This window comes from Callorhinus ursinus, unplaced genomic scaffold (genome assembly GCF_003265705.2).
Source record: "Callorhinus ursinus isolate GAN/ISIS: 27379988/994484 unplaced genomic scaffold, GSC_fseal_2.0 scaffold57, whole genome shotgun sequence".
NCBI classification, from domain to species: Eukaryota; Metazoa; Chordata; class Mammalia; order Carnivora; family Otariidae; genus Callorhinus; species Callorhinus ursinus.
The window spans coordinates 6042634-6059071 of NW_027397119.1; the positions used below are offsets into that span (position 1 = coordinate 6042634).

The 16438-nt window shown below is 42.7% G+C and overlaps 1 protein-coding gene across 2 annotated transcripts in view; it reads right to left on the reverse strand.

The window, feature by feature from the left end:
- Window positions 1-337: 337 nt before the first annotated feature.
- The window catches only part of KDM5B (lysine demethylase 5B), an 81166-nt gene continuing 65065 nt past the window's right edge, over window positions 338-16438 (reverse strand). The window contains exons 21-28 of one of the 2 annotated variants that reach the window (XM_025855045.2): window positions 14940-15119; window positions 14129-14287; window positions 9667-10152; window positions 8115-8226; window positions 6630-6784; window positions 6120-6200; window positions 4663-4983; window positions 338-4128 (exon numbers count right to left, since the gene is read on the reverse strand). In XM_025855045.2, the coding sequence (XP_025710830.1) occupies window positions 3991-4128; window positions 4663-4983; window positions 6120-6200; window positions 6630-6784; window positions 8115-8226; window positions 9667-10152; window positions 14129-14287; window positions 14940-15119 (1632 nt within the window). In that variant the 3' untranslated portion in view covers window positions 338-3990. The remainder of the gene's footprint in view (window positions 4129-4662; window positions 4984-6119; window positions 6201-6629; window positions 6785-8114; window positions 8227-9666; window positions 10153-14128; window positions 14288-14939; window positions 15120-16438) is intronic. The other variant, XM_025855046.2, reaches the window with a different exon arrangement.

Sequence of the window (16438 nt, forward strand, 5' to 3'; positions counted from 1 at the left end):
AAAGTCAACTTTTTTAATCTCTCTATTTTTCCATCCAAGGGGAAACAAAGAATAGTCCTTTGGCCTCCACTCACCTGGAACAGATCAAATGACATGACAATTCCATCCCTCGATGGCAATGCAGCAGGTTATCCTGAAAATAAAAGACATATCCAAAAGCACCATGTCCCAGCCCTTCATCCTATACAGTTAACCCAGAACCAGAACAGGGAGCTGGATGACCTGCTCTTGGCTGGTTTTAAATGTTCCATTCAACTGACAAAAACATAAAGATGTGTTCTTATGTAAGCAGTCATGAAACATGAAAACTTTACATAAATTTGGAAGACGTGAAATATACACTTTACAAATTGGTTCTTTATACTTTGAAAATGGATTTACAACAGTATTACTTTACACAAGTTCCTACTTTATACAATGTTTTTAGGCAGCTTTTCAATAACATTTCTATTACAAGTTAGTTACACATGGGACCTCTCAGGAAGTTGGGAGGCTTGAGGAGCCACATGCAAGGGACTGATGACAGGGGCAAAAGGTGTGAGACCATCACTCTGGTGCTCAACTGGGGGCTGAGAAAGGGCTCCAACTCTCATGTGGAGCTAAATCAAGGCACTGGGATCTTCACTGTTTTCCTCAGCTCTTCTTCCCAACGGGCAAACTTTCATCAGAAGAGGACCGTGTTTTCTACATCAATATGGCAAAGAAACCTTCTAATACAGGCTGACGCCTATCACAGACTAGCACAGTCAGGTACTGAATGGTGATGGGTAATGACTCTTGAAAATATTTGTTTTTCAATTCTATCTCCTGTTACAGGTATATAGCTTCTATAATCCATTCCAGTCTGTGTTACATGGCAGGAAATCTGGGCAGGATTGAGCCCAGAACACCCATGGGCACTAATTATCAATCAGTGCCTGATCCAAGCCAGAGGCAGGTCTTAATAGAGTGCCAAATACCCAGCAAGATTATAAACGAAAAAAACAAGACGCAGAAACCCACTGCAAAAGGGCCTTCAGAGTTCAACAAAAGGTACAAGGCAACATGAAGTTTTACCCCCTTCCAGGTAGGCATCCACTTTGTTCTCAGGGTTATCTTACACAAACACCCAAAGGGTCACATTAATTTTAATAGCAAATTAAGTGAATCCCAGATACTTCTGCCAAAACAAAAGACCTAAAGTCTAAAGATCTTTATATATCATTTTTTAAAGCTCTGTATGGCAGAATGAAGCAGGGACACTCAGGCTTTTACCAACCTCCACCACCACGGACGATATCTCTGGCTTTAGGCTAACCAGATAGAAAAGGGAGTTCCACCTCCCAGGATGCTGAAATGAAATTGTAAAGAAGTCCATCTCCTTTATAGCTGATCCAAATTACACAATCTTTCTCCAGCCTAGAGCCTACATAAGAAACTAGCCCTTTCTTGATTCCGCATAAGAAATCCTCTAGAGTCTGATCTGAAAGAAGGAAAAACAAAAACACAAGAGCCACTGGCATGAGGCAGGGGCACTCATCCACCCTTTGGTGCCAAGTTCACTAGGCTCCTTCACCCTTCTGGCTCAGGCTCCAGCTAACAGTCCTTCCTTCTCACACCTCTCATGCAGCTGCTTGAGGATTACTGAGGATTAATGAGATGAAGCATCAGTTTCTCTGTGTGTTTTCTCTTCTTTCTCCAGGTGTAGAAGTGCCTCTGGGACACAGGCTGGCTTCACGGCTAACACATAGTAAACAAGGTTTTTAGATAACATCACTTTGTAGTCGATCTGGGTACTTAACAGAAGGTATCAGTTAGAAGGTAGATGTACCTTTGTTCATTTGCTGTGTTAGTGCACAAGGTAGGAGGAAAACTAGAGAAGACCTGCAAGACACCACCCAGGCTTTGTCATTCACCAGCAGTGTAACTGGGCAGGTGACGCTCTCTCCAACTTCAGTATCATCATAGGTAAACACATCAGTGGCCCTCTCATGGGGGAGAGGGCGGTAAAAACACATCTTCCTGCCCTTCCCCCACTAACTCAGAGAGGCAGAGAATCCACCTCACCCGGAATGCTGTCGTCAGGGACCGTGGACAACCCATACGCGAGGAAGAACACGAGGAGGGGGCCCGGGAGGTGCATACCAGATGGGCAAAACTCTCTAAAGGCAAAGGCTTTATTTCAGCTGCAGTGTCCCCTTTCAGTTCTATTCTCAATGGAACTGGGACAGATGGCATCCTGTCCCAGTGTCAGGGGGTTCTAAGAATTTGGATGCTTAAGAAAGGCCAAACCACTATTATTCCAGATTGTACTCTGGAATCTCTGGCCCCGGAACCCCCATGATGATGACAAGGAGAGACATCACAACTGTGGGAAAGCTGCAGACAATTACAAGTCATTCTTAAAGAGATTTAATTATTTGAATTGCATCAAAGGGGATATAGTACATTTAAATCTCTGCTACATCACACACTGCTGTTTTTGTTGTTTTGTTTTATTAAAGACCCACTAGTTCTACCCATCTCCAGGTTTATGGCTACAGAATGGGGCGAAAATAAGTATTACCAACAGAAGAGGAAAAACCAAGCAAGAGTCTGTTCTGTTCACCAAGTCTTCTCCACTGCAGAACAGAGCCCTTTAAAAAAGAAAGGAGGGGAAAGGCTATGGACTATCGACAACCAGTAACAACAGCTAGAGTTAGAAAGCGACAGGAAGGAAGTCACGGAGGCAGAGCCTGCGTGTTCACAAGCTGTCCCTCGACCCACACTTTCCTAGCCGTCCGCAAAGATCCATCTTCCTTAAATTTCCTTTTGACATCTTAACCCTAAACCAAGTTTCCCTGTCAATTCCAGTATAATAGAGACACCATTTCCACAGGAGGCCTGATTTGAGGATTGGAATGATTTGCCACCATTCTGAAAAGCTTATTTAAAAACAGCATGGCTTTAAAGATAAGTTCTATTCCTTGAAGACTGGGTGGGGTTCTTTATTAGTAGAGATGGGAGGCATACGGCCCACCAAACAGAGCAGGATACAGAAGAACAATCCACTGCTGCTGTAGCCTAGTTGGGCAGAGGCAAAAGCAAGCAACACCCCCGTCTCGCTCTTCCAAGCCCACAAGGTAGAGGGGCGTAAGAAGCTGTAGTCTAATGGCTCTAAAAAACCAGCATTTAGTGTTAAATTAGGACCAAGGATTTATTCCACAATATAAACTGCAACATGTGATACAAGCTACCAAAAAAATAGTAGGAGAGGAAGGGAGGGGCAGGGGAAAAGCCAAAATACAGCCGTGGCAATTACTTACAGAGCAGTCTCTTTTCTACATCACTAGTTCATCAGTGACACTAGAAACTAGACATTTGTGTTCTGTACATCAACCAAATGCTAAAGCACCAACACACTGTTTGGAAGTTTGTTTTGTTTTGTTTTAATTCCAGCCACTGAAACCAACACAGAAGTTATTGCTTTGATAAATAAACCTAGTCTACCAGGAAAAAGAAAAGTGGATAAAGAAACAAACAAAAACCCCAAAAGTGAAAAACTTAAGTTCCCCAATATGGTAACAGAGTAAACAAGAGAGAAATTCCTCAAATGAGGATTTACTGGAATTTCTGGTGCCCTTCTGGGCACCGAAACTGAGTTGGACTCGTAAGCCGGTAAATCCCAGACAGAGGTAAGATTTTAATGCTGTACATGGAAAGGTGCAAAAGCCCCAATGCCTTCCAAACTGGTGGAAACCCCTGCGGAAAAACCAGCCAGCATTTCAAACCTCAACAACCACAAACAGCTCTTAAGGAAAAAAATACAAAAAGTGTCAAAAATTTTTTTAGTTGTTTTTTCTTTTTTTCAAAGAGTTCTGGAAAAATGATCCCATACGGAATAGAAATAGCACCGTTTACAGGCTGGTTTGAATACCAGTCCTGCAGCTTTGCTGAGAAATTGAAGAAATCTTCTTGGTTGGAGTCCTGAATTACATTAAGTGGTTGGGGGGGGTGTTTGTGTTTGTGTTTTTATTTGCGGCTCGGTGCGTCCTTCACAGTACAGCGCACACAGATGTAGTCTTCCTTCTCCGCCATCTCTGGAGAAACACCAACACAGACCTGGTGAAACCACTGATTGCAGCTGCCATCACACTGGACCCAGTCCACCTGGTTACAAAGAGCAGGGAGACGGGGTTTTCAGAGGAAAAAATGTGATTCAAAATTGGGCAGGCCAGCCTCAAGGTATTCAGGCCGTTTGCCACTACCGGCCACTGTCCCACCACCGGGACCTCGGGCACAACAGCTACGCCACATGAGTGCAGCTGGCCCACCAGCCAAAGCAACCAAGTCAAAGCCATTCTTCAAGTCGTGACTGCTTTGGGGTTAAGACAGCGCCGCCCTGTGATAAGTAAGCAAAAGGGCGTTACATCAGCATCCCTCCCACCTTCTTAGCGCCGGGACGGTGAAAGCTGGAAGAGCAGGAAGAGGAAAAAGGGAAGAATAAGAGTTTCTTCAAGAAAAGGGAGAAGACCCAGGAACGATGGTTAAGAGCAGAGATACCAGTGGGGGAGGGCTGAGCAATCCATTCAGATCAGCTCAAAGCAGATAAGCAGAAGAGAAAGACCCAGCGAGATGAGGTGTAGTTTACAGGGTTTCTGAGTTAAGGGAAAGCACGTCCTCTATGGCCCAAACCTCACTGACCTCATCTCCTTCTGGCTGCAGGCAGCTCACAGCTGGGCAGATGGCATCTTCATCCTCAGAGTCCTCCTGTTCGGAATAGGATGTGTCTGAGGGCAGGGAATGAGTTTCGGCAGAACGGACTAATTCATAGCTACGCTCTCTCTCTAACTTGAAACTGTTCATGTCCTTGGAGTGGCTCAGTTTGATTTTCTTCTTTTTGGGGGTCCGCATTTTTTTAACTCGATCCCACCGATCACTGGAGAGGCCTTCTCTTTCCAGGCGTCTCTTCAGTTTTCTCTCAAGACTGTTGATTCCATCTCGCTTCCCACGGCAGCACTCATTCTGGGTGGAGGACAGGCAAAGTCAATTTTAGCTGACAGTTTTGCCTGTTACTCAAACTAGTGAAGTATTAGCTGTATGAGAAACTGGATGATCTCTCATCAACATTTTAAAAATTCTGCAACCTGGGGCGCCTGGGTGGCTCAGTCGGAGAAGAGCGTGCAACTCAATCTTGGGGTGAGCTCGAGCCCCACATCAGGTGTAGAGAAGACTTATTAAAAAAAAAATACTGGGGCGCCTGAGTGGCTCAGTCGGTTAAGCATCTGCCTTCGGCCAGGTCATGCTCTCAGGGTCCTGGGATCGAGCCCCACATCGGGCTCCCTGCTCGCCGGAGAGCCTGCTTCTCCCTCTCCCTCTGTCTGTCTGCCGCTCTGCCTACTTGTGTTCTCTATCTCTGTTAAATAAATAAATAAACATCTTAAAAAAAAAAAAAATACTGCACCCTGCCACCACTGCCACCACATCCCCTCACGTCCTATGGGACAACCTGCTTGAGTTTAGCTAACTGAACTGTTAGTGCTATCAAAAGAAATAGTGGAAAAAGGAAATGTTAAAGACATGCTTTCAAATTAGCACCAGAAGATGGGGAGATGCCTACATTCTCCTCTTCACCAACTACAGGAGTAAAAGACTACCATGTAGCTTCTACCTAGGTGTGTATGCTTATCCTTTGACCTACAGACTTCTAAGGAACCGTGCTAATACCTTCCTTCTTTAAGGACATACATCCCCACCCCTTACAGAAATGAAGTGCATTAACTGAACATAACCAATAACGGTGCTACACTACTATCTGGTATCATAATGAAAAATAAAATTCTAGGGGCCCCTGGGTGGCTCAGTTGGTTGAGCATCTGACTCTTGGTTTCGGCTCAGGTCATGATCTCAGGGTCATGGGATCGAGCTGCACACTCAGTGGGGAGTCTGCTCTTCCTCTCCCTCTGCCCCTCGATCTGCATTCTCTCTCTCAAATAAATAAATCTTTTTCTTAATTTAAAAATATAAAAAAATAAAATTCTAAATGGTATTTGATAGAGATTCTCCCCTATCCTATTATTCTCAGGAGTTTTGAATGTTATAGGTCAGTTAGCTTACTAAGAGAAAGTAGCAGCATCTTTAAGCTAAGACACAGAACATACATGGTGTCTATCCCCTTCAAGTAAGTCAGCACTCAAAACAGGCACCCTCAGTCTGATGACCCAGTCCTCACACCAGCTGTCCTGTTAGGGTTAGAGCAGTTAAAGCATTTGTTAAACATTAACTCCAAGATGTTCTTTAGGTTTTGAAAGCTTTATACCAAAAGGTCTTCCCAACTATAATTACATTTTCATCTCTACAGTATTTCTCTTACAAAAAAATAATCCTGCTTCTAGCTATTATCACATGGGCATGATGAAAAGCACCATGCTAAAAGGAAAAAAAAATTCACGGTCACTTAAAAAACAGCACCAAATTCCAGGATATGAGCCCAAAGTGATGCCTAGCACCCCTCTGCTCACTGAGAGCCTTAGGAATGGGGTTGTGAGGCAGACAGTTTGCATCCTTTTCATGATCGAAGACAGCATCTCATTCACCTAACTATTTAGATGGAATAAAAATCATGATCCCCACCCTGGACTATATTCCCCAGCTGCCTGTCAGACACTCACCTTCTCACTGCTGGGTCTAGCTGGTGAACTTCGGTCAGTTTGCTGAGTAGGGGTCGGCTTTGCAAGTAAAGTCTGGTAAAGTTCCTGAATTTCAGGAAGGGATACCTGGAGCAACTGGGCTTCCATCAACAGTTCATTCACTTCTGGACTAATACCTGTTAAAAACCACACCAAAGGGTAATGATGACAATAGAGGGTGTTTCACATGGACATTGAGACCTACAAGCACAGCAGGACCACCCCTCATCCCCCTCATACCACTGCCACCCTCGCCTTGTAAAATTATATTAGGTTCACGTAATGTGTCTAAAGCCACAATATAATAAGAACCCAAACTAAGATTTTTCTCAGGCTTCTGATTACTAGTGAAGTACTAAGTCTACACTGAATCCCCTCTTCACTTAATTATTGCTAACACAGAAGAGGTCATACATCTGCCTTGATAGCTTCTGCTTTCAACAGAAAGCACAGAACAGGCCAAGACATGGGCAATCTGGGGAGAATGAGTAGCTCCAACCCCATTACCAAACACATAGTGGGATGGCATGACTAAGGGTTAGGACGCCCGCCACGGCTCCAGGCCGAACTCCTGGGGCAGCCATGTACACGGAAGCGCAGCTGACCCTTGAATAACGTGGGAGTTGGGGATGCTGAATCCCTAAAACAGTGGAAAATCCATGTGTTACTTTTAACTCCCCCCAAAAACTTAAGTGCTAATAGCCTACTGCTGACTGGAAGTCTTACCGATAACATTAACAGCTGATTAACATATTTTGCATGCTTATGTATTATATACTATTCCTAGAATAAAGTAAGCTAAAGAGAACAGACTGTTAAAATCGTAAGGAAGAGAAAATACACATTTACTATACTGTGCTGTATTTATTGAGGAAACTTGTGTATAAGTGGACCTGCGTAGTTTAAGAGTCAACATAGAAAAAAGAAGGTAGGTTTCTGGGCGCCTGGGTGGCTCAGTTGGTTAAGCGACTGCCTTCGGCTCAGGTCATGATCCTGGAGTCCCAGGATCGAGTCCCACATCGGGCTCCCTGCTCAGCAGGGAGTCTGCTTCTCCCTCTGCCCCTCTTCCCTCCCGTGTTCTCTGTCTCTCATTCTCTCTCTCGCAAATAAGTAAATAAAATCTTTAAAAGAAAAAAGAAAAAAGGTAGGTTTCAAGTATAGATCATCTCTAAGATCCCAAAGAAGCCCATGACTTAGCACGTGACTGAAATGGCTGGTATTTAAGTCAGTTGGCATGGGATTAACCCTTTCATCCCTGAAAGCAATGTATTAAAGCCTTTTCCATTTGCTTTGCATTTATAAATCTTCTAGCATGATCCTCCGCCTACCTTGCAAATTCTTAGTAACCCGTATCCGACATTTGAGGATAAAGTCTTTTTAAGTATCTGAACAACAAAAACCTACTGCAAGATTACTCATTACTACCCAGCCCTCCTCCTCCTCCTCATCAACGAACTATATACAAACCATGGAGGGGGATACAACTTCGGCCAGTGGAGAAGGGAGAGTGTACATATGAGGCTCTGCCATCCCAGTCATCAGGCAAGAAAAAGGCTGTTGTGCCAGTAGGCGGAGACACCTAATGGAAGGAAAACATTTTATAGGAAAGCTTTTTCAGGGTTAAAAATTCTCCCACCAGTCCGAGGAACGTAGTTTGGGTTATCAAGCAGGCAAACAGGAAAGAAGGACTTCAATTCCCAACTCAAAGAAGTCTCCAAGTATTTTAGATTTAGCCAAATCAACTCATATCCACCAAGCCTTTAGTCTTCCTGGTTTTACCTGGACTGATTCCACAGAGGTCAAGAGCACCGTTGGGAAATAAGGCATTTTCTTTGCATGAGAACAGACCTTACAGCCTTTTTATACCCTATGTAATTCTCCTAATGAAGGTTATAACACAATGAACACAGACATGTGCCCCTTTGAGCAAACCGACTGAGGAACTGTCAGATCTCATGCACATCCACCTTCCTCCCTCCCTCAGCGCTTATTAAAAAGTGCTAGGAGAAACACTCCTTTGACCCTGAACTAGTAAGTAAGTAACAGTTGTGTCCTCTCCTTTTGTCAATAAAGGTAAACTTCTAGCCTCTCTTGTGTGCACAAGATACTCCTCCCCTACAGGCTACCCAAATGAGGACAACTCACCCTATGCAACTAAAATTTAATTCATCATTTGCTAAGACCCAGACACTGTATTCCACAGGCCTGGAAAGAAATGTAAAAGAAAACGAGGATACAAATATGACGGAATCAATTTTTTGTCTTTTATCTTTGATCAGCTGAACATCTGACTCCTAATCCACTGTCTGTGTTAGCACACACAGGCGAGCTACGAGATCTCGGCCAGAGAACTCTGCACAGGATCTGAACATCAGGTCACACGCGCATCAAGACTGAATACCGCCCTCTGATTGTATTTTTCTGATATTTTCACATTCTTTTCCTGCAGTCACCTTCTATGGAAGAAGACAAAAAACTCTGCCCATCCCAGGGATCGTCAGAAGAATCTTGCTTTTATAGCAGAAAGATCATGGATGGTATGAAACCCACTGCCTTTCCTCTGAAGCAACACAGTACTCAGACACTTCAAAACTTACTCTTTCCTCAAGGGGCAGGAAGAGACACAAGGCAGAAAGCACTTCCCCCTCCAGTCAGGGACTTACATGAGAGGAAGCAGGGGAAAAAAGCAGTCACGCAAAAATTCTAAAAATTCATACATATTAAATATGTATCTGGAATTCATACACATAAATGGGAAAACTATACGTATCTATGGAAAGGTAAAATCTGCTCTCCAGAAGCAGACTGCCTGAGAGACACCTTCTGGGTGCCAGGAACAGAGAAAACGAAAACAACACGGTTAGGGACACAGAGCCCTCAAAGCGGGGAGCTCAAAAGTGAGCGCTGGCACCAGTCAAGCCATCACCAGGAACAGCAACAGTACCAGAGTGAAAGGTGCCGGGGAAAGGGACAGAGCTTGGCAGATACCAGTAACTGGCAAAGAAAAGTCCAGACTCACCTTGTTTGTCTCAGACACCTGTCCTGCTGAAGTTTGCCATCTGCTATACCATAGTCCTGAGCCCAGTCGATCTTGCACAGATTTGAGAGTCCCTGATGAAAGCAGCTGCTGGGCTCTGTGTTGCCAGTTCACGGTTCTTTCGATCATATATCGAAGTGCATCTCCCTCAGGAAGGCGAACTCTGATACGCTGCAGGGATGCCAGCAGGGGCAGAATTTTCTCTAATGGAGGTTTCTCTGACCTCCGACAATGGGGACAAAGCCAGATGCGGGGGCCTTGTGAAATACTGGGTACCGCCACACAGCTAGTGTGGAAAGCATCCCTGCAGAGTTCACACTGTATCATGGGGGCAGCTGGGGCCTTCTGACATAGGCAGACTTTCAGCTCCACATCTTGGACAGGTGACAGCAACTTCCCTTCATTGGCTAGTCTGAGAGACTGCAAGGCTTCCATTTCCCTTAGCCGAGCTTCCCCAAGTGTTGCCATCTAAAAAGGATTTAACAATCAAGGACAATGTCAGAATTTAGCCCTCTCCTAAATCTCAAGGGTCCTAGAGTAGATGATCTACATTTAAATCCTGGCTCCGTCTCACTGAGTTATTTGAATGGCCCTGGGCAGCATGTTCCACTGTGGCTAAATGTTCACATGTATAAAATGCAGTTAATAGTACAGCCCATCTCCCAGGGCTGCAGTGATGATTACTTGAGAGCCCTGTGATAGAGCACGCTCTGCCGGGCACACAGTGAACAATGTGAGCAATTACTGAGCACATACTACTTCTTAAAGTCTAACTTCCTTGCACATTTACTTCTCTTAAAAGATATAGGCTTTTCACATTCTACGTGCACTAATTCCTGGGGTTCTCCATGTTTTCATAGTTCCATTAGCTTCTGTGTTCTTTTAGAGAGGTACTTTGGATAGAAAAGTCTCTAAAGCGGCCACTACACAATGGTAGTTTATGCCTCTTACTATCTTTAACATTAAGGCCTTATACATGGGCTGGACACAGCCACTGTAGATAATGAAACTGGATACCTCATGAGATAATTAAACAGAAAGCACTTTACCAGACTTTTCTTACATACACGTGCGCACACACGTGCATGCTTTATATAAAATAAGCTCATTAGGGCACAGACAAAAGCAAGCTGCTTTTCTGCAGAGTGGCAGGTATACTCAAACTGTAAAGTCTTTCCTCTCTAAACGAGAGCCATGTCCCACGAAAGTGGGGAGTTCAGTTAACCTGTATAAGTGACTTGAAAATAACACATAAACAGAACCAACTTAAAAGTAAAAAGCTAGAGTGACACTGAACATATTCCTGAACAATATTTACAAGATGTCTGTTAAGTGAAACCTTCACATGAACGGACTAAGCATCTACTATACAAGGTATCCAATATATAAACAGGTCCAGGTATTACAGATCTATTCATTATGCACCATGAAGTAAAAGCTATCTAAATGTGATAAACTAAAACCACTGGCTACGTCAAGAGTTAGCCACTACCACCTTGAACTTAATATCCAGTTTCCCCAATAAAAGGTTGGACCACTGAAGTCCTCCTCCAGCACTTCACTGATATAGAAATACAGATAAATGTGGGAGGGGGGAAGCGCCGATTTTTAAAACTGAGTTCTCCCCTCTAGAAACAAAAGCTACAGGCTGCAGGAACCATTCCTTTCCCCAATTCTATTCCCAAATCCTTAAAATGTTAATCTGTCACAGTTAAAACCATTCCCAGTTATCACACCCACCCACCATCAGACCTGTAATGATTCACCAGATGAGGTGCCCTGAGTCTTAAGGCCAGAATGAACTCTCCATTATTTCTTGTTGGAATGGGAAAGAAAATGTATGAATGATTAAGGAAGAAACAAAAAGATCTGGAAGTAAAGGTAACAAACCTTTGGTATATTTTTTAAAAATCCACTTATTTCTGTAGACAAAAACAATGTACAGGCAGTATATACGGGTTATGTGATAACAAGATGCCTTCCTAGAACTCACAAATGGAGAGCAAACAGCTTGTCTTTCAGAGTTCTACTATGAAATCAACAGGTAATGTATAAGTTCTTAAGCCAAGGATTCATACACTAGATGGGCAGAGACTAGACTCTGAAAGATATAGCATGCAAAGTTCAAAACAGACAGTGGCTTTAGAAAAACAGACCACAGAAATAACAGTGGAAAGCAGCTCCTTAAAAAAACCAGAATGATGCTCAAGCAGCACAATCTGATTAGAAACTGACTCAATATACAAATATGCCCTGAGGAAGTCTGTGTCAAAATACATAAATCAAGGCAATTCATGTCAGTCACCAGAGAAGTCAGGTAGCTATAGAGGAACAGACTGCGAAAAAGATGCCGACCAGAGACTGATCCCATCTAGTCTAGTCCTTGGAGCTGGGATAGTCCAACTCTACAGTGGGCAACACTTTGTGCCACTTAAAGCACCCAGGTGGGACTATATCCAACTAAAAAGCTTTTGCACAACAAAGTAAACCAACAAAATTAAAAGGTGACCTACAGAATAGAAGAAAGTATTGGCAAAGCACATACCTGATAAGGGGTTAATATCCAAAATAGATAAAGAACACATACAACTTAATAGCAAGAAACAAACATAGGCAGAGGATAGGACTATTTTTCTAAAGAAGACATACAAAGACGACATAGGTACATGAAAAGATGGTCAACCACGAAACTGCAAATCAAAATCACAATGCAAGATCACCTCACACCTAGGAGAATGGCTATTATCAAAAATGCCAAGAAGTAACACATGTTGGTGAGGATGTGGAAAAAAAGGGAACCCTGTGCACTGTTGGTGGGAATGTAAATCAGTACAGCCACTCTGGAAAACAATATGGAGGCTCCTCAAAAAATTAAAAATAGAAATACCAAATGATCCAGCAATTCCACTTCTGGCTATTTATCTGAAGAAAGAGAAACACTAACTTAAAAAGCTACCTGCACGGAGTGGGAGATGAACCATGAGAGACAATGGACTCTGAGAAACAAACTGAGGGTTCTAGAGGGGAGAGGGGTGGGGGGATGGTTTAGCCTGGTGATGGGTATTAAAGAGGGCACGGACTGAATGGAGCACTGGGTGCTATACACAAACAATGAATCATGGAACACTACATCAAAAACTAATGATGTAATGTATGGTGATTAACATAACAATAAAATTTTTAAAAAAAAAGCTACCTGCACCCCCCCATGTTCACTGCAACATTATTACAGTAGCCAAGACATGGAAGCACCTTAAGTGTCCATCAGTGGATGAACGGATAAAGAAGATGTGGTGTATGTACATACAATAGAATATTATTCAGCCGTTAAAAAAAAAGGAAATCTCACCACTTGCAACAATATAGATGGACTGTAATTGCGTTGGGCTAAGTGAAATGAGTCAAAGACAAATATTGTATGAATCCAAAAACAACAACAAAACAACAAAAAAAACAACCCACAGTTACAGAGAACAAATCAATGCCTGCCAGAGGCAGGGGGTGGGGAGTGGGCTAAATGGGTAAAGGCAGTCTAAAGGTACAAATTTCCGGTTATAAAATAAGTCCTGAGGATATAAGGTACAGCATGTTGACTACAGTTAATACTGTACCATACTGTATACTTGGATGCGGCTAAGAGTAGATTTTTAAAGTTCTCACCATAAGAAAAAGTTTGTAACTATGTGCGGTGATGGATGTTAACTAGACTTATTGTGGTGATCAATCAAATCATTATGCTGTACACTTGAAACTAACATAATGTTATATGCCAATTATAGCTCAATAAAAGAAAAAAAATCTAAGCATCCAAATTACCTGTCTTCTTTTGTTCTAATACTGTGGGGCTCACTGACCACGAGCTAGACTCTCCTTCAGCTTCTTATGATGATACCAGCTTTGAATCAACAGTGCTTACTAAATGTAGTCAGACTCAAAGGTATCCAATACACTTTTAAGTGTATTTTTTAAGCACATGTGTTTGTGTATTTATTTTACTTACTTACTTAGTAAGCTCTACGCCCAATATGGGGCTTTAACTCACAACCCTGAGATCAAGAGTCACACACTCCACCCACTGAGCCAGCCAGGCACCCCTTATGTGTATTTCCTGTTGTAAATTAGTAAGTTGGCAGTACAGTTTCACTTATCTGTTATCTGTTAACCTTGATACCCGCAGTCAGCATCCTGGGATCAACCCACAGGCAATGACAAGACGGAGTCTGCAGAACTCAGACTGGGAGGCCCTCCTTGTACCTGCTGCACCTCTATGTATCTTCTACTCAAAACGTTTACCTTTGACAATTTTCAGAAAGTCTTTTTGGTAAAACGGAGTACTCTTAAGGTTATCCTTTTACATACCTTACCAATATCCCTGTGAACAAGAAAGGGTTAGAAATCATCCTCCCTAAGCAACAGAGAAAGAAGAAAAAGCCCCACTACGTACAGCTGAAGCAGTCTCCTTGCTTTCACTTAAAGCTCTCTCCAGGTCACTCAGACTCTCTAGTTTGGCGCTTTTCTTCTTTCCACTTGGCAAGGGCTCCTTGAACTTTCTCTGCTTCCTCTTCAATCCCCAAAGGCCAATGTCACATCGAGGACACAGCACCTAATGTGGGGGGGCAAAGCACAACTACCAGTAAGATGGATTTCAGATAAAGCCTTAGGAAGCTCCACAATAAAAGCCTAAGCAGTGGAAGGATGTAAACTTCTTATTATCTAACATTTTCTCTGTCACATGCCACTCTAAAGCCAGAAAACTCTCCTCTATAAAGGGAAGGAGGGAGGGAATGAATTTCACAAAACATTGACTTTGATTATAGATTGGATGAAACAGTTAAGTTCAATGTGATATATACCAATTCCAGTCATAATGTACTACCAGTATCAGCTTACAAAAAATACAAAAAGTGCAACTCTAGCACTTTATGAGAGGTGGATGAGACTATTTACCAGGCTTATTAAATGCAAATGGTGCAGCATGGCCAAGGTTAAAAAAAGTCCAGTTTCAAGCCAGACTGAGGAACTTCAATGAGAAAAATGTTCTTCTTTAGACGTTGAATGTTATCCCGAATGTATCCAGGTAACACTTAAAGGTTATTTCACTGGCAGTTCAGAAGAATCTCCCTGGCTCTACTGAAAAAAAAATAACTCCCAGAATGTAGATCAGTCAGTGATGCCACCTTTGTGAGGGAAGGGACTGCATGTTCTACAAGCTAAGAGATCCAAAGGTCTTGTAGATGGGCTGGTTGCAAACTTACCTCTAAGAGAGAATATGGAGAATTCTCAGTCAAGAATGTATTAGCAGCACATTCTTTCCAAGCCTGAACCTCAGCTACTAGTAATTCCAGTCTTGGTAAAGAATTCAGATGTACTGGGATAGATCGGCCTCGGGTAACAAGTTCTATGAGTGTGTCTAACACTGGCACACGTCCTCCAACCTAATGAGTCAAGAAAAATTGTAGCAACTGAGAAAAAAGAATACTTCTCTGCAAAGTGGAAAAAGCACAATTCAGAGTAGACCTACTCCATTATTTCAACATGTTAACTTCATAAAGATGGACAAAACCTGCCAGCTGACCAATGGTGGTAGTAGGGGTGTGGGTGACGTGTCTTCCTTCATTTAACAAATACTTTAAAAGAACCTAGTTTGTGCTAGTCCCCAAGGATACAATTATGAACAGGACATACACTGTGATCTCTTTGTTGACTTTTTATGCCCTTCTAAATTCACTTGTCATCTTGATCCCTACCTATAAACAGCTTGAAAAAAATTAAAGAGAAATGTAGATTTGCAATAACTCAAAAGGTTTTCACACTGGCTTACGTTAACAGCAACAATATTTTACTCCAATCCACCCAATGATGAAGTAACTCAGTATAAATTATTCAGAAAACTAAAATGAGGCAAAAAGTCCCACTGGTTCTCAAACTTTCATATGCATTAAGAATAATCTGGAATGCTTGTTTAACAAGTTTCCTGGGCCCCACCCACAGATATTCTGATTCAGGTCACCAGGGAAGAGTCCATGAATTTACATTTCTTAACAAGTTTCCAGATGATGCTGATGCTCTTGGTACTGGGACCACATTTAAGATGTTACTTATTTATCTGAGTGAGAGAAAGAGTGAGCACAAGCAGGGAGAGGGGCAGAGAGGAGCAGACTCCCCACTGGGCAGGGAGCCCGATGCAGGGCTCTATCCCAGGATCCTGGGATCATGACTTGAGCCAAAGGCAGACGCTTAACCGACTGAGCCACCCAGGTGCCCCTGGCACCACATTTTGAGAATGAGAGACCCAAACTGGAAGAAGAATAAAAACATTAGGTTGGGTGTGGGGAGCACTGGTGTCCCTCTAATACAATGGTAAATCTTAGCTTCACTAAGCAGGTCATCCAAATGTGTCTCCTGATGTGAAGCAATACAAAGTATACAGTATCACCTGATATTTTAATGTTATTCTAAGTAAAAAATATTTAACTTCAATCCATCAACTCTTTGGAACTAATTTCCAATTTAGAGGAAACACTGAAGATAGAACACACCACAAGGAAATAACCAGACAAATCCAGAAGGCAGAACTTACCACGGGGTAACTATTCTAGACAGTGACATGAAAGAAAGTAGGGTAGGGAAGAAAACACCACAAGATTCAAAGAAACTTAAGGACATATGTCAATAAGGTATAACATGTGGTGGTGGCCTAAACAACCAGAAGGGAAATTTTTGGGAAAATTGGGGAAAACGGAATATAGACTAG